At 40.3% G+C, this 19,015-nt stretch overlaps 1 protein-coding gene across 2 annotated transcripts in view; it reads right to left on the reverse strand.

Moving 5' to 3' along the window:
• Positions 1-19,015, reverse strand: part of LOC141917751 (guanine nucleotide-binding protein G(q) subunit alpha-like) — a 202,952-nt gene that overhangs the window by 11,911 nt on the left and 172,026 nt on the right. For both annotated transcript variants that reach the window (XM_074811175.1, XM_074811174.1), the window contains one exon: positions 221-374. In XM_074811175.1, the coding sequence (XP_074667276.1) occupies positions 221-374 (154 nt within the window). The remainder of the gene's footprint in view (positions 1-220; positions 375-19,015) is intronic.

Below are 19,015 nucleotides of genomic sequence, written 5' to 3' on the forward strand. Positions count from 1 at the left end.
CCTTTTCATATAATTTAAAAAAAACCATGACCAGCAAGTGATTGAACTACAAAACCATTTGGTGTGCTAAGTACAATTTGTAAAGAAGAAAATGGGTGTAATGAAGAATGGTTAATAATCTTTGTCCTAAGAACCTCTAAGCAAAATATGGGCAAGGCTATTACATTTTGTCATTACTGCAGTGTAAATGGGGCATGAGCACTGGTGGCAATATACTTACCATCATACTCTGGGAAATAATCAACTAAATGGGAGTACATAATTTTCTCCTCTAAGAGATCTTTTTTATTTAAGAACAGAATGACTGAAGAATTCTGAAACCATGGATACGTGATAATTGTCCTAAAGAGTGCTTTGCTTTCTTCCATTCGATTCTGGAATAAAAAAAGAGAGACCAATTTATGTGGTCGTGAAAATAAATTTAAAATTTTTAAAATAAATCCATACAATTTCATTTTATTTGATAAACAGATTCATTTAATGTTTTCCACCTTCTTACCAAAATGTAAGATTTAACTGATTCATTTACAATTCATAGGTAAGTGGCAAATTAAATATGCAGGTGATTTCCTTTTGCAAACTCAATGACACAAACATAATTATTTTTTAAAACACAGGTCACGGATGTGATATCTATAACAGGTACTGTTGTAAATAATGACTATGCACAGTTATGATCAGCCAACAAATTTGTGGGTACTGAAATGCATGTGGTTCAAGGCAGAGACAAGTGTACAAGACATAATAACCAAGATTTAAGAACCTTCTTTATTTTATATGACTAATCTGAAATTGAAATACAAGTAATCCTTATTTTGTTGAAAGAGATCAGCTTTAAAATAGTTCCAGGTAAATTTGGAATTTACTCACTGATAACCTGAGAATATTTCCCCAAATCAAAGGCTTATGACATAAAATCTTATAAATGGTAAATTTATTTCTAACATCATTGCATTAGTCTTTACTTAAGCCTTGCCTAATTGCACCTGAAAAGCATTTTACATTATAGTGGAAATGTGACACATACAGTTCTGTTTGTAAGGGCTTTCTGAGAGTGTAAAATTATGTTGTGTTTTGATACAATTCTTAAGAACTGCCAGGCTGACATGATGCAGTTAATACAGAGTCGGAACAAACTGAGTTCAGTATCAGGAATTAACTCTACTTCTTTCTTTATTTGGAAAAAACTCATGCAGGCCTGATTAGCTACTTATGGAAGTTTTTTTTAGGAGCTGCCTCCTGAAAAAAACAGTTTCACCACCAAATAGGCCTCCAGAGAACAAAATCAAGGAAGTGAATCCTGCAGATTCTGTTGTTGCTGAGCCATTGAATTGTAGAATCATAGAATCATTTAGGTTGGAAAAGATCGAGTCCAACTGTTAACCTAACACTACCAAGTCCACCACTAAAACATGTGCCACAACTACACATCTTTTAAATACCTCCAGAGATGGTGACTCAACCACTTCCCTGGGCAGCCTGTTCCAAGGCTGGACAACCCTTTCCATGAAGAAATTTTTCCTACTATCCAATCTGAACCTCCTCTGGCACAACTTGAGGCCATTTCCTCTTGTGCTATCACTTGCTACTTGGGAAAAGGACTGACACCCACCTCACTACAACCTCCTTTCAGGTAGTTGTAGGGAGTGATAAGGTTTCCCCTGAGCGTCCTTTTCTCCAGACTAAACAACCCCAGTTCCCTCAGCCGCTCCTCGTATGACATGTGCTCCAGACCCTTCACCAGCTTTGTTGCTCTTCTTTGGACATGCTCCAGCATCTCAATGTCTTTCTTGTAGTGAGGGGCCCAAACCTGAACACAGTATTCGAGGTGCGGCCTCACCAGTGCCAAGTACAGGGGGACAATCACATCCCTAGTCCTGCTGGCCACACTATTTCTGATACAAGCCAGGATGCTATTGGCCTTCTTGGCCACCTGGGCACACTGCCTGCTCATATTCAGCTGGCTGTCGACCAACACCCCCAGGTCCTTTTCTGCCAGGCACCTTTCCAGCCACTATTCCCCAAGCCTGTGGCGTTGCATGGAGTTGTTATGACTCAAGTGCAGGACCTGGCACTTAGCCTTGTTGAATCTCATACAAATGACCTTGACCCATCGCTCCAGCCTGTCCAGATCCCTCTGTAGAGTCTTCCTACCCTTGAGCAGATCAACACTCCCACCCAACTTGGTGCTGTCTGCAAACTTGCTGAGGGTGCACTCGATCCCCTCATCCAGATCATTGATAGATATTAAACAGAACTGGCCCCAATACTGAGCCCTGGGGAACACCACTTGTGACCGGCTGCCAACTGGATTTAACTCCATTCACCACCACTCTTTGGGCTCAGCCATCCAGCCAGTTTTTTAGCCAGGAAAGACTACACCCATCCAAGCCATGAGCAGCCAGTTTCTCCAGGAGAATGCTGTGGGAAATGGTGTCAAAGTCTTTACTAAAGCCCAGGTAGACAACATCCACAGTCTTTCCCTCATCCACTAAGTGAGTCACCTTGTCATAGAAGGAGATCAGAGTAATCAAGCAGGACCTGCCACCAGTACCCCTGGGTGGATCCCGTCCCGCCCCATAGACTTGTGTATGTCTATGTGGTGTAGCAGGTCACTAACCATTTCCCCTTGGATTATGGGGGCTTCATTCTGCTTCCCATCTCTGTCTTCCAGCTCAGCGGATTGGGTACCCTGAGAACAATTGGACTTATTATTGAAGACTGAGGCAAAGAAGACATTAATTACTTCAGCCTTTACCTCATCCTTTGTCACTATGTTTCCCCCCGCATCCAATAACAGATGGAGATTGTCCTTAGCCCTCCTTTTGTTGTTAATGCATGCAACATTCTGTTAGAAAACAGACAGATTTGTTGTAAGTGTATTTTCACTTGCATCAATTTACATTTTAAAGTGACCTGCATAAGAATGGAAAATAGGAACTCTAAAAAAACCCACCACCTAAAAAATTCAGTTTTGTAGAAGTTGATAGTTTAGTTATCTTGTATCACTACAGAATCTTCAAGCAATTTATTAAACTTTATAGTATGTTGGAGTGGTGAATGAAAGTAAATAGACAAATTTATAGATGGAGAAACTAAGGCAGAGAAGTAAAATCTTCGATTTTTGGAATCAGTTGCATTGATTTCAATGGTGCAAGAATTTCATTCAAAAAGGAGAAAAACTGAAATATCAGCAGAGCTGAGCATAAAACATAAGTCCTTAGGTTAATTGTTAAAGCACAATCATGACCATTCCTTTTATAACTTTATAATATAGAGACCTTATAACAATATCATAGTTAAAACTAGAGGGGTGTCAGAGGAGGGGAAAAAAAATGAGGGAATACATGCCCTAAATTCACACGGAGGTTTTTTAATAATTTTTGTTTTCTGTGTTTGGTTTTCTTTTACTGCCACAAACTACACTCACACTATGGACAATAGTATCTCCAACTATTAAGGTTTGAAAAAATAAAATAGCTAACATGCTCTAAAGATAAGAGCATACCTGTATCTTCTCCTGATGCCTTAGCAATAATAAATCCTGTAGGATCAAACTCTTCCATTCCATCTCTGTAATTGCTACCTTTGGGTGGGTAGTCTTTCCAAAACTGAACCCCTCCTTAGTGTCCTGGGTTTGGCTGGGATAGGGTTAATTTTCACAAGAAGCTGGGAGGGGGCACAGCCAGGACAGGTGACCTGAACTAGCCAAGGGGATATTCAATACCATATGACTGTCATGCTCAGTATATAACTGGGGGAGCTGGCTCGAGGGAGGGGAATCATGGCTCAGGAACGGGTTGAGTGTTGGGTTCCAGGTGGTGAGCAATTGCATTGTACATCACTAGCTTTATCTATTCTTCTATCAGTATTATTGTTATTATTGTTTCTTCTCTCCTTGTGTTGTCCTATTAAACTGTTCTTCTCTCAACCCACAAAGGTTTTACCTTTTTCTTCTGATTCTCCTCCCCATCCCACTGTGGGTGGGGAGGAGTGAGCAAGCAGTGTCTGGTGCTTTGTTGCCAGCTGGGCTTAAACCACAACACTTAGGAATTAAATAAAAATGTTTACCAGGCTTTTTCCCTTTCCCTGTTGTTAAAAGGAAGGTAGACAGGATCTCGTTAAACACATATTAAACTCTCAGCAGTTTTTAAAAACTCTCCCAAAAGCCATCACTGTAAACCTGAATTTAAAATGTATCATTATGAAGAACTATTAGCCTCTGGCTTCTGTTTAACGGCCCACGTGAATAAAACCTTTTGCTTTTTGTAGTTTTTGATTGATAGAATCAGAATGTTTAAAAGAAAGCAAAGGCATAACAAAAGAAGCAAAGAGATTAAATGTTATAGCTTAAATACTAATAGAATACTAATAGAAAGTAATGGACTTTTTAGGAAAATATTAAAATTTGAATTTCTGAGTTTAAGGACTGTTTTTATTAAACTTGTCACTCATTTACAATGAGGAGCAAGTGCAGTAAATTTATTTTGGGGTAGCTGATAAATATCCAACTTAATCCTCAAGGATAAATATTAGGAGAATTAATTTCTTACTGTTATTAATTCCTTATTATTATTCCTGGGCAACCTGCTCTAGCTGACCTTGCCTGAACAGGGAGGATGGACTAGATGATCTCAAGAGGCCCCTTCCAACTTCAAGCATTCTGTGATTCTGTAATATGTAAGCAATCTGGATTAAGCAAAGTACTTAAGCCTAATTCTAACTATAAATATGTATATACTTCTGCAGAACTACTCCTTTGCTTATCATTAGGCATAAGTCAAGAGAGAAACTGTGCTGTAAGCTACTCTCTTAGGAATTGAGTAGGAAAATGTATATCATCATATGCTCTTCTGTTGCTGAGTAGCTCTTCCCAAGAGGGAACCTCCTACATTCTTTGCACTAAGATACTGGGACACTTACTTTTGGAGAATATTCCCTTTATTTCACCAGAAATTTCTCATTATAAAATTAGGAATGGTAATTTACAGTTTATTTCCAGAATCAGACTTATCATACAATACTACTACTCCTACCCAATACACATGCAGAGTTTGACTACATGGGTGGCTTCAGAGTAAGGGTTAGGTCTATCAGTGGTAAAACGCTGCAGTTACATGAGAGCAGTTACTTTTATAACCTAAGAGAACAGAGTGAGCATGACTGTACAGCAGCAGGGATGCTGCTGCATTGCTGAGACAATTAGGCACCATATAACAAGTAACAGCCACATATTTAATCCATTTAAATATAAACAGCTGTAAGTACTCTGTCACACATCTCCCACTGAAACACCACTGAAATGACAGCAGAGTATTATCCTAGAAGCCTTAGCTGAAAGGAACCTCTGGAGCCCATCTAGTCCAGCCTTTCACTCAAGTAGGGTTATTGGCAACAGAGACCAGTCAGTCATGGCTTTGTCTAGGCAAGGCCTCCAAGGATGGAGATTTCACCACCTCTTTGTGTTCCCTTTTCCAGTGCTAAACTAACCTCCAAGGGAAAACTGTTTCCTACAAACACATTAACTAAACTTAGCAGTGTATACAGCTAAAGAAATATGAACTAGTTCTGGAAATAGGGATAGGATAACAAGGAATATAGGGCAATGCCTGCATTGGGGATCTGACCTTCTACCAGCCGCAATGTGAAGGAAGCCTTGCCAAACCAAGCAAGACAGTATAGTATGGCTCTTTGAAGAGAGGGTAAGAGCAGTAGGGAGCAGTGTTTAATAGCTGTTCAAGCACTAGATCTGATTTTATAAGCCAGCTCTACCTCACCAAATTGCTTCCAGCAAAAGCCTATTTCATCTGCAATGGAAAAGGCTGCAAACAGAAACTTGTGAATAAATAATGTACAGAAATGTGCAGCTGGAGCTGGCTCAAGGCTTCTCAGTGGCTGACAGCCTTTCACAGCAGTCATGCCAGCCTTCAGAGTAACCTCCCTTTGACAGCAGCAACAGCTTGCTGTGGTCTCCCTAGCTCTCTAGGTACCTGGCATAAGGAAAATGAGCAGCAGAACCACTGTTTTTACCATCTCACAAGATCTCCGTTGCTCTGGAAAAATCTGCAATTAATTTAATTACTTTTGTAACTACAGAAACAATATAATTGGCATCATCTATAATAGCTTGTCTCTAACAAGTCAAATTCTGAGAAATAGATGAAAAGGGCTAAAAAAACATTAAAAAGCTGTATCAACAGCTATCCAGTGAAGGGAAAAGCAGCATTTCTCAGCTAACAAAAATAGTGCTCCAAGAGAAAAGACTGGGTACAATATTTATCTGGAACAATGCAGAAGCAGTAGTGGATCATTTCACCCATAACTAAATGTTTTTATGATTGACTAGAGTGGCATCTAGTTGACATGCTGTTACATATAAACCAGAAAGTATAGTAGTTATTATTTCTCCTCAAAAATTATTAATAATTTAAATGGGTTCTGTTAACAAAATTAGGATTTCACAGATTTGGAGGGATTGAAATTATGAGAGATAAGGTGGTGAGGTAAACAAAGATGCATTTTTTAATGATGAACTTGTGCTGTGTATATATCTATGTGTGCTGGGTTAGCCTCGGCTAGCAGACAAACTGCCACCCAGCTGCTCTCTCATTCTCCTGCCCCCAGTGGGATGGGGGTAGAAAACAGGAAGAACTAGAACAAGAAAGCTTGTGGGTTGAGATAAAAGACAGGGAGATCAGTTACCAATTACCATCACAGGCAAAACAGACTCAACTTGGGGGAGTTTAACTTAATTTATTGTCAATTAACTATTTAATTACTGATTCAGGTAGTGGGAAAGAAAAGACAAACATTATAACAACAGCATTCCTTCCCACTTTCCCAGGTTCAACTTCACTCCTCTTCAGACTCTTCAACTCTGCCCCTCTGCCCAAGTGGCACAATGGGGATGGGAGTGAGGGTTATGGTCAGTACACAGCATTTTCTCTCTGTTGCTCCTTCCTTCTCACACTTTTCCTCTGCTCCAGCATAGGTTTTCCACAGACTGCAGTTCCTTCAAGAATATCTATCTGCTCTGGGGTGGGTTCTCCAAAGGCTGCAGTGAATATCTGCTCTACCACTGAGCTGGAGCTCCTGCTCTGACCTTGATGTTCCCTCTGCAGTTTCTCACTCTTTTTGTTCCCTCCTCCACTCTCCATCCAGCTTTTTTTTTTTTAATTCTTTCTTAAATATGTTATCACAGAGGTACCACAAACTGATTGGCTCAGCTTTGGCCTGCAGTGGAGACGTTTGAGGAGCCAACTGGAACCAGCTGTGTTTGGCACAGGGTAGCATCTGACCTCTTCCCACTGAGGCAGCCTTCCCCTCCCCACTACCAAAACCTTGCCATGTACACCCAGTACACTGTTTATGCTGGTAAGAGATGGTTATCCAAGTGAGAGAGGATTCAGTCAGAGATAACCGCAGATGAAGAGGGGGTACTGACACAAGGGAGCTTCATCCCCCCCCCCCCCCTGCTCCCAAAGCAGGGGTTAATATTTCTGAAGTTATTTAGCATCACAGTGATGCACTCCTTATTTGACCTGACAAAAGTTTGTGCATTGAGTCTTTTTTTTTCTGTTGGAAAGTCTATATTAATTAGGAATATCTCCATTCTCCAAATAAGACTTACAGCAATTATTCAAGTATCAGCACTGTCTGGCTGCACAGAAAGACCCTGTAGCGTATTCCTTGGCTGGAAATATAATGGAGCTGCTACATGTAAGGTTGGGAAATAAGAGGAAATCAGGTAAGTGCCAAGTCTTCCGCTATGTGAAAAAGTAAATATAGTTTCAAAACTGGAAACACTTTAATTTTTTGCCATCAGTATGAAATATAATAATACAGCTATAACTACCTATCTGAGAGAGAATTGTAATGGTTGTACAAACCATTGTATTGTGATGAATAACTCAAATATGGTAAGAGACTACTTCAAACACATACAGAGTTCAGGAATGATTCCTTTATTTTCTTTACTTGGTTTAATCTTTCTGCAGACCAGCCTGATGAAAAGAACTGCTGGTAGAAGACTGGGAAGACATCTTTGTAGCTGAGAACTGTATTTTTAAATCACCTTAAAGAAGAACTCTAACCTCTCCAACTTAAAGTTGCAACATTGAAATACAGTGCAATTTTATGTATCCATAAGAGGGACAGACAGATCAAATGACAGCTGAAATCCACTGAAATAAGTTTGTTCAATAACCATTAAATCACAAAAATATTGTCCAAAAAATATGATTCAAACAGTGGTCAAAGAACATGGTCCAGACACTGCTGCCAAATTAATTACTTTTTAAATAAAAAATGGCTGTTAAACTGTTTTTTGATGAAATATCATGAATGCTGGAATAAACAGGTTTTCATAAATACCCACATATTTTTGAGAAAAAACAGGTGAAAATTGTTTAAAATAAAATTGTCAATGATAAAGGCCCTTTTCTGGTCAGTTTTGACATGGGTTACTGAAAAAAAAGTGGCCATCATCTTTGTCAGCAATCACAGCCAATAGTAACATTTACCAGTAACGTTTACATCTGCAAATGGGTGTATGATAATTCAAACTCCCACTTCCATTATGAACCATCCATTTTAACACAGAAGAACAAGCTCTAGCTCTTTGTTATGCAAATGCTCCTTAGTACTGATACTTTATATTCAAAAGGTTTTTTATCTACAGAAAAAAAGAAAATATATATGCATGTGTGTGAACATGCATGAACAGATATAATACATACAGCAAATAATTTTGGAACAGAAGATAAATGTGTTGTTTTCTCTAGTTTCCAAATAAACAATGAGTTCTGGAGATTTTATTTCCCATGGAAATAATATTTTAATTCTATCTGGGAGTTCATATTATTCCTCTGCTCCATGCCCAATTGTTCTGGACTGCTGAATGCTGCTAAAAAAAAAAAAGGCAACTAAATGCTTTACATGTTTTTTTACACAATGGAGAAAAAAAAAAGTGCTCTGATCTCAACGTTGTTTTCTTTCAGCCTTCATGGTAAGCCATGTAGGACTAGCCTCTGAATAAGTGGAAACATGCCTAGATGTGAAAATGAATTTTTATGTATTTAGAAGAGCTACCTGTGATCTGTGTTTGAATGCAGCTAATCCTGGAATATGGAATAATAATATACTACATGTAGGAAAAATCCTTTATTTAAGGAAAGAAGTTGATTTAAATAAATTTATTTAAAAATAAGTTTAACTTATTTAAAAATAAGTTCTAAACTCTGCTTTTTGATAAAACTGCAAATTTCTCCAGATCCACTGGTATAACTCAGGGAAATTTTGACCTATAGGACATTATAAATTTATAACAGAGATGATCCCTTCAGTTTTCCTCTCCCTACTAATTCTGTCAGACTTTTCTGGAAAAGTGAAAAGGTCAAACACATCTGATGATAATTTAACTTATGTTTCCCTTCATTACATCATATCAGACTGAGGGAAGATTTACTTAATTTACAGTACTAATAATGTAATGAATATATTATGTCATCTGGATCAAATTTTGTCCTCATTTCCACCAGTGAATCTAGATAGACTTCTTGTATTATTAAGGGCAGAATTTGGAACATCTAAGTATCTGCCCTTTTATACTTATTTAAGAAAAGAGAGGCATTTCATATCTGTACACCATCTGAATTTTTTGAAAGAGATGTTTAAATATACTATCCTTAGAATTTTTAACATTTTGTATTTATGCACCAAAATCAGATACTTACAAACTGGACACGTACTTAAGAGAGGAGAGATGACATTGTTTCTGAGCATTGGGTGTTAGAGGAGTCATAGTTATGATAGAACTTGGGTAGCTATGCATGCTTTTCTTCCCATTTGAAACCTCTAATTCTTTAATTGCAGATCTTTGTCACTGGATTGCAATTTCATGGATATATCATTTAAGCATCATCCTACACAAGGCTCTGAAAGACAGGCAGTCTGAACACCTGTCTCATTTCTATGCATGACATCCCCTTACAGAGTAGTTGAAGACCTAAGTCCTCTAAGGCTATGAAGTCAGAAATGGTGTTTAACTCAATCCCACACATACCCAGTGTCCTGGTTTAGCTAGGATAGGGTTAAGTTTCCCCAGAAGTGGGGGGAAGCTCTAGCTGGGTTATTCAATACCATGCTGACGTCACGTCCGGGCGCCCAAGCGCGGGAGAGTCAGTTAACGCGTGGGTTATGTGATCTCTCTGCTCTCACTGCTATATTGGTAGATATCTTGCTCTGTTCATTGTTATTACTGTTATTGTTATTGTTGTTGTTTGTTGTGTTGCTGTTGCACTGCTGTATTAAACCTCTCCTTATCTCAGACCGGGGCTTTGTATTTCACTCCCTTTGTGGGGGAGGGGCAGCAGCCGCATGGTCTCAGACCCCGGCAGGACCTAAACCACCACACCCAGTAAGTAAAAGCCCTTGAGATACACTAGTGAAACCTCTCAACTTACTATAGCCTCATCTGATTTATAATCCAAACGTATTTCCCTTGAATAAGCTAAACAAGGAAAGAAACAGTTTTATAGCAGGAAGTCTATCATGCACTACATTTTGAAAATACAAACCTGAGCCTTAAGAACTCAAACAGTTTCAGAATGATGAAAGGTCATATAAACAGATGCACTGAATAGCAAATAATAATTCTTATTGATTTATATTTATACCTGAAAATGAGATTAATGAAACAATGTATTATCTGAAAAGAATCGCACATATAATTTTAAAAGTATAGTTCTCTTTGTTAAAGCATACTGCAAGGAAAAAGACTTCAGGCAATATCATGAAGTGGACTAATTGGAATAAGAAAGTAGGCCATCTTACAAAAATCATACTGTTTAATCAGGTCATGAAAGCAATGCAAGAGGAGTAGCAGAACACTGAAAGTTTTTGAGTCAGATCTCTTACACAGATGACAGGCACAAGTATCAAATAAGGATTAGATTCTATCATAGTATCACACTGATGCTATCCATAACAAAGAAGTAGGGCATTTATACACACTCTCTCACTTTGGTGCTGAAATTTTAATACTGTTTCACAGTTCAAAGGTTATTTGAATTTTACAGAGTGTGAAAAAATATCCAGTGACTGATTACCAAAGTACCCAAGTTCAATTATTGTCTTCCTTAATGAACCTGTCACACCACAGTGAGAAATTAGAATAATATTTCTTGTAAATTTCTTAATTTAAGGTGAGAACTAGCACATTTAAAACCTTTTCATATTTCTGTCACACCCACATTCTGACAAAAATACACTTTGCTTTATGTACAATAAATAAATACATTCTTGCTTTCTGGGACTGGAAGAGAAGGGAAAAGGATGGAAATAAAGCAGTGTTCTGGTATGCTAAAAAAAATCTATATAGAATCATAGAATGGTTTGGATTGGAAGGGACCTTTAAAGATCATCTAGTCCAACCTCCCCACATTGAGCAGGGACATTTTCCACTAGATCAGGTTGCTCAGAGCCTTATTCAACCTGATCTTGAATGTTTCCAGGGATGGGGCATCTACAACCTCTCTGGCTGAAGTGCTAAGGCTTGGACAACAGGCCCAAGCCAGAGTTGACCTATAGATGAATCCTGTATATTTTATAACTGATAACCATTGTGCTAGTAAGTATTGTACTAAGTTATAACAACCCACTTATGCTGGTGTAAAAAGTGCTAAAGCATTGAAATACTGCAGCCTGAACAACAGGCCCCAAGCTGAAGCTGCTAACTTAGCATGTAGTCATTAATAAAATATGTAAACTCGCTAGTGAAAGACAAAATATAATCAGTAGAGGGGAGAGAATGTATCCGACTTTCCTTTCGCAGCCTTCTTCAAGGCTGAGAACCCAAGTATTTGGCCTTGTTAGAAACTCCCTTGGTTCCCCCCCCGAGCCCTGGCCAGGCTTTGGGTGGAATCCAACAGGAGAATGAAACCAGAAACTTTCCGCTCAAAACAAAGGTGCCAGCTATTCTGGCTTGTCGATCTCTGGTATATAAGGCTGGGCCCGTTCACAGCGACTTTGGAAGCCTCACCTATGGGTGGACGCACCGCGTAGGATTTCCCACTTGCCGGGACAGGCTCTCCAAATCCTCGCTGTAACCGGGGCTGCCCAGCGACTGCGGATCTGGATGATGATGTTAATATATGCAAGTGGTGATGTATTTCTCTTAATTACTATTCTCTCTCTCTCTCTCTCGTGTAGTAATGATTTGATGCATTACCCTGTATTTTCCTGTTTGTTGCTTTAAGTGCACTGTTCTGCTTCTTCTTACTGCATGTTCTCTGTATCACGCTGTTACATTACTTGGTTATCACCAGTAAAGTACGCCTACTCTTTTCACTCTGGTGTCCGAGTTTAATTAGTATCCTTAATCAGCAAAACATGAATTGGTGTCAGAAGTGGGATCTGACAAAAAATGCCATTATTTAAGTTCAAAGGAAATTTGTCAAGTCCACCAGATACTCCCGGTTGGAAAAATCCTCCCTGTAGTTCCTGGGCCCAGCAGTGGGCTCAGGTCGGAGGACTGTGTGAACAGTGGGAGAGCTGGCTGCAAGAAGCCAAACCATTAGATGTTCTAAATTATATGAAAAGGATACCTATTGGAAAAGGAAAAGAGACTACAAATTCAAGTAAACGAGGGTGGATTTTGTTAACTGCATATAGAAAACAACACCAGAGTAAAGAGAGGCTGTTGTTGGAGCGCTCCCAGATGGAGCGACAGATATGTGATTTATGGAGTCAAATAGTGATGTTGTAATGCTGGAATGAGTTGCTTGCTGATAAGTTGGATACTTATCAGACAGTGGCAGAGAAAGCCACAGTGCGAGTAGCACAATATAAGTATAGGAAAAGGAGAGGGCTGGATTCATCGTGTGCTTTGACCATTGGCACCGATATTGACTCTGAGACTTGGAACTTGTATATTGTACGTATGGTGTTAAATTTGGATTTGTCGTTTGTCATAATTGTCCTAGTGGTACTTGTGTAATTGTGTTGTTTATGTAAATGGTGTAAAGTAGCTCCTTGTGTGGTAATATAAGATTGATCTGTTGAATGTAAGAGTGTGTGTGAGTGTGTGAGATGCAGTACTACTGTAAAAATGTTATCACGACTCTTTTGATTACTGAGATAGGAAATCCCCTTTGTGATGTGATAGAAAAATACAGCAGCAGGGTGACCTTGGGGAGTGGGACCCCCGAAGGAGTGCAGGGAATCGAGATACTCGAGACAGCCCTCAAGACAGTGAAAGTAGGACTTCTCGTAAGGAAATGTTTATGGCTTTGTTAAAAGATGGCATGTCTCGTGAAAAAAAAAAAAAAATTGACAGTGTTCCAACTAACGGGCTGTGGTGAATATATACACAGAGAGGGCTGAATAAACCTAGCAAGAGAGAGCAGAGTTCTAAAACTAAGAATCCAGGGACAACTCAGCCTACAGCACCCCTTCTCGAACCTCAACGGGACCCTGCATCTGCCCACGGAAGGCCCCCTTCCCGCCCCCCCCCCCCAAGTGGATCACCGCTTCCGGGGGTGAAAGACGATTAGACACCGTTTTCTGACTTGTACCCTTTGCACGAGGCAAAGGAAGTGAATCAATATTATGATCAGTACAAATGAATTAATGGCCAAGCTCCAGGGTAGTGGGTGCAGAAGGACCGACAACCCCATGTGGAGCTTAAAATTTTTTTTAGAACAAGCAGTCCCCACAAACTGTAAATACCCTGATTGACACTGGAGCGGAGGCCTCCTTAATATATTGGAATCACAAGAAATTTAAAGGACAACCTGTAATTATCACAGGTTTAGGAGGAAAACAAATTAAAGTTGTACAAACACAAAGAGAAATGAAAATAAGAAACCTCCCAAAATGATTATATTCAGTCATGATTGTCCCCGTTCCTGGATATATAAAAGGTATAGAGATTCTAAAAAGACTAACTTTAAATCTTTCTGATGCTTGGTATCAATTTGGGGTTAAACCCTGTATTAGTGCCAGACCTGTTACAGTTGGTAAAGTAAAAATGCCTCCTGTGCAGATCCCAGCTGCAACTAAGTTAGTCATAATGAAGCAGTATAGAATTCCAGGAGGACATGAAGAGATATCACAGACAATTAGAGATTTATTAGATGTAGGAGCTTTAAAACCGACCACAACAGTGTAGAACAATCCGATATGGCCTGTCAAGAAAAACAATGGATCTTGAAGAATGACGGTGGATTTTAGAGAACTAAACAAACATACTCCACCACTTGCAGCAGCTGTGCCGGACACTGTCACTTTAATAGAAGAAGTTCAGAAACATCCAGGAACTGGGTACACTGTAATAGATTTGGCTAATGCATTTTTTACCATCTCGATTGCAGAAGAGCATTGGGATCAATTTGCCTTCACATGCCAGGGCCGGCAATATGCTTCCACTAGATTACCACAAGGATGGTTGCACAGCCCCACTATCTGTTATAGAATTGTAGCTGAACACTTAGATGAAATACAGCTGCCTCCTCACACATAATTAAGTCAATATATAGATGATATTTTGATTCAAAGAAATGATGAGGAGGAGGTACAACATGTTCTTGAATTAGTGGTAGATCACATGAAACAGAAAGGTTGGGAAATTAACCCTGGAAAAATCCAAGGACCGTCTCAGACAGTGAAGTTTCTGGGAATTCAGTGGCACTGTAGGCATTGAGAAATACTGCCTAAAGCCCAGCAAAAAAAAAAAAAAGAGAAGAAAAAAATTTTTAGATTTTGCTGTACCACAAAATAAAAAAGAAGCTCAAAAATTTATTGGACTATTCAGCTTCTGGAGGCAACATATTCCCCATTTGGGATAAATTTTAACCCCTTGGTACAAGGTGACAAGGAAAAAATATGAATTTGAATGGGGAAATGAACAGCAAGCTGCTTTTGAATTAGCTAAAGAAACCATTCAAAAGGCTTTAGATTTATAGCCTCTGCAGAAAGGAGAAGTGGAGTTAAATGTGTCAGTAAATGGATGCCCAAAGATCACAGCATTCTGTCCAAGGGCTCCAACAATCATGCCAGCCCCACATGGCCCTGACCACTCCAGAAATCCACCTCCTTTTCCAGGACAACCTGTCTTAGTCGAACTCCCCACGGTGGGAGCAGTACCATTGGTATTGGATACCCAAATAAACAAGTACACCTGGAAAGCCAAAGATGATCATGGAAAGGAGCACAAAATTAATACAAGGTAGATTATTCCATCTTTCTAATTATAACCCACTTCCGGTTCTCAAAATGAACCGAGAAGCTTTTCTTTCCTTTTTCTTGCAGGTAAAACCCCCCAGAGACAGATATCCTGAGTCACGACGGGGGATCCTTATGTGAATTTAAGTTTTTGTATAGTGTTGATGTTGTCTTATTCATGTTTTTAGGATGTATTGTCTATCATTGCAAAATTGCTTTGGGTGACCGTTCTCTCTCCCTTGATTCAGGGGGAAGCTCCGGCTTCCGAAGTGTTAACCAAGAATGGGAGGAAAGTGAATTTGTGGTTTTAGGTCATTCGGTTGCCAGTATTATGAGCAAACAATAGATACCAAATCAGGGGAAGGTCCCTTTGCTAATGGGGCCTGGGCTTTAAAAGGTCATGACTGAGCCCATGAAGGCAAGATGGAAATACCAAGGCCTAAGTTACACATGCGCTCTGGGCTGGGGTGTGGAAATACATTTTCCTGCTGCGTAGGCAGACCCCAGCTCCAGCGAGCCAGACCACCATCTTCAGCTCCACAATTGACAGCAACAACCAGGATTTATCCCCTTTTGATACTTAATTTTGTGGCAGTTGCTCTGTTAGCTCTTGCTATATTTTCTCTTGTGGTATGTAAGTGTTCATCTTGTCATTGTCCATGTAAACTGTCTTGTAATTGTGCTTATTCATGCAGACAACCACCTTCTTCCCCCAATTCCCAAAGACCGGGAACACATCCTTAGGCCCAGCTTTAGACACATTTTGGTTAAATATGTTTAGTTAAAATATTATTAATTGACATGGTTATTGTTACTGTTACCTTTATTATATGTTTGGTTAAAATGTTGTTAACCATTGTTAGTGTTAATATTGTTTTATTTGTTATTTGTAGTGTTATTGCTCATTTACCTTTGTTTAAATCTGGGGTTGATGTTTCTAGGCCCAGACGACGCATGTGCTTTGGGATAAGGGGGCGTGGAAACCAATTTTCCTGCTGCGTATGCTGACCCCAACTTCGGCAGACCAGGGCAACAGACCGCATGGATTGCCAAGGGCCGCCAACACTCAGTGGTACGTTGCCAGAACCACGGAAAAATAATGGATCACATGTTAATGGTGATTCCAATTCACTATATAGCCTTATAAAATGTTTTGATTTTGTAGAGTTAGTTAATTTCGAGCATGTCATATTTGTTAGAGATGTTGTTAGATATATACTTGTTAACTGAAGATATTCATATTTGTTAAAGATATTATTAGTTACATGTTTATTAACGGAAAATTTATATATCCATTAGAAATGTTATTAGTTATCATGTTGCATGCTATTTCTATCCTTTCTCTCTCTCTTTATATATCTATCCTTGCCACCACGAGGACAGCGATGTCGAGCCACAGGATGGTGTAAAAGACTGTGTTAGACTGTGCTTGTCTCGACATTGCTGCTGCACCACTACCACTACCTGGCCTCAACATCCTGTCGCCATGGAGGAGTACGCTCTGAAGGAGATGAACTGTCCCTGAAGAAACCACCATATCTGCCTGAAGCCAGAACAGCGACATCCTTGGCAGTGCCTGTCAAACTGCGCTTACGTGTGAGCCAAGGGGAGGCCACCGCGAAGACCTGGGCATGTGCACATGGAAGAACACGGGGTAGCACGTACGATAAGCTCTGTGGAAATGAGTGGACTCTTTGGAGGAATTGTGGGGACTGGGACAATAAAAGGACTGCGTACTCCTCTCTCAGGGTTCAGAACTGAAATTTTGGGATTTCGACATCATCTCTCTCTTGGCGGAGCTTGGAGCAACCTTATCACCTGCACCGAGACTGAGACAACGGGATGTCGCTGGATTCCTGGTGGTGGTAACTGATCTTGCTGCATCTCTTCTGTTTGCTCGCTTAGGTATTCTGACTTTTTCTTCTTCTCTCTGTCCTATTGCTATTATTGCCTGTTACGGGAAATAGAGCTTACGAGGTTGTATGGCATCTAACCTCATTTGTGTCTTAAGTTCATTCCTAGGATCATTTAAGAACTATCCCCGATATTGGATCGGGACATGCCTGATGAGACATCATCAACTGATGGATGAAAACTAATGTCACTAACCATAGAGATGGTTTGAGAGCCATGATTCACCTATAGGTCAAAGGACCGAATGAAGTGCTAAGGCTTGGACAACAGGCCCAAGCCAGAGTTGACCTATAGATGAATCCTGTATATTTTATAACTAATAAACATTGTGCTAGTAGGTATTGTACTAAGTTATAACAACCCACTTATGCTGGTGTAAAAAGTGCTAAAGCATTGAAATACTGCAGCCTGAACAACAGGCCCCAAGCTGAAGCTGCTAACTTAGCATGTAGTCATTAGCAAAATATGTAAACTCGCTAGTGAAAGACAAAATATAATCAGTAGAGGGGAGAGAATGTATCCGACTTTCCTTTTGCAGCCTTGTTCAAGGCTGAGAACCCAAGTGTTTGGCCTTGTTAGAAACTCCCTTGGTTCCCCCCTCCTCGAGCCCTGGCCAGGCTTTGGGTGGAATTCAACAGGAGAATGAAACCAGAAACTTTCTGCTCAAAACAAAGGTGCCAGCTATTCTGGCTTGTCGATCTCTGGTATATAAGGCTGGGCCCGTTTGCAGCGACTTTGGATGCCTCACCTATGGGTGGACGCACCGCGTAGGATTTCCCACTTGCCGGGACAGGCTCTCCAAATCCTCGCTGTAACCGGGGCTGCCCAGCGTCTGCGGATCTGGATGATGATGATAATATATGCAAGTGGTGATGTATTTCTCTTAATTACTATTCTCTCTCTCTCTCGTGTAGTAATGATTTGATGCATTACCCTGTATTTTCCTGTTTGTTGCTTTAAGTGCGCTGTTCTGCTTCTTCTTACTGCATGTTCTCTGTATTACGCTGTTACATTACTTGGTTATCACCAGTAAAGTACGCCTACTCTTTTCACTCTGGTGTCCGAGTTTGATTGGTATCCTTAATCAGCAAAATACTGGGCAACCTGTTCCAGTGTCTCACCACCCTCATGATAAAAAAATTTCTTTCTTACATCCAATCTAAACCTACCTTCTTTTAATTTAAAATCATCACCCCTTGTTCTGTTACTACAGGCACTGGCAAAAAGTCTCCCTCTGTCTTTCTTTTAAGCCCCCTTTATATATTGAAAGGCTGCAATAAGGTCTCCCCCAAGCCTTCTCTTCTCCGGGCTGAACAACCCCAACTCTCTCACTCTTTCTTCCTAGGAGAGGTGTTCCATCCCTCTGACCATTTTTGTGGCCCTCCTCTGGACCCGCTCCAAGTGGTCCATGTCTTTCTTGTACTGAGGACTCCAGAGCTGGATGCAGTACTCCAGGTGGGGTCTCACCAGGGTGGAGTAGAGGGGCAGAATTGCTTCCCTTGAACTGCTGGCCACACTTCTTTTCATGCAGCCCAGGACACAATTGGCTTTCTGGGCTGCGAGTGCACACTGCCGGCTCATGTCCAGTTTTCCATCCACCAGTACCCCCAAGTCCTTTTCTCCGCAAAGCTGCTCTCAATCCATTCACCCTCTAGTCTGTATTGATACTGGGGATTGCCCCGACCCAGGTGCAGGACCTTTCGCTTGGCCTTGTTGAACTTCATGAGGTTCACATGGGCCCACTTCTCCAGCTTGTCTAGGTCCCTCTGAATGGCATCCTGTCCCTCAGGCGTGTCAACCACACCACTCAGCTTGCTGTCATCTGCAAATTTGCTGAGGGTGCACTCGATCCCACTGTCTATGTCGTTGATGAAGATAT

The sequence above is a fragment of the Strix aluco genome, chromosome W, assembly GCF_031877795.1.
Source record: "Strix aluco isolate bStrAlu1 chromosome W, bStrAlu1.hap1, whole genome shotgun sequence".
NCBI lineage: Eukaryota > Metazoa > Chordata > Aves > Strigiformes > Strigidae > Strix > Strix aluco.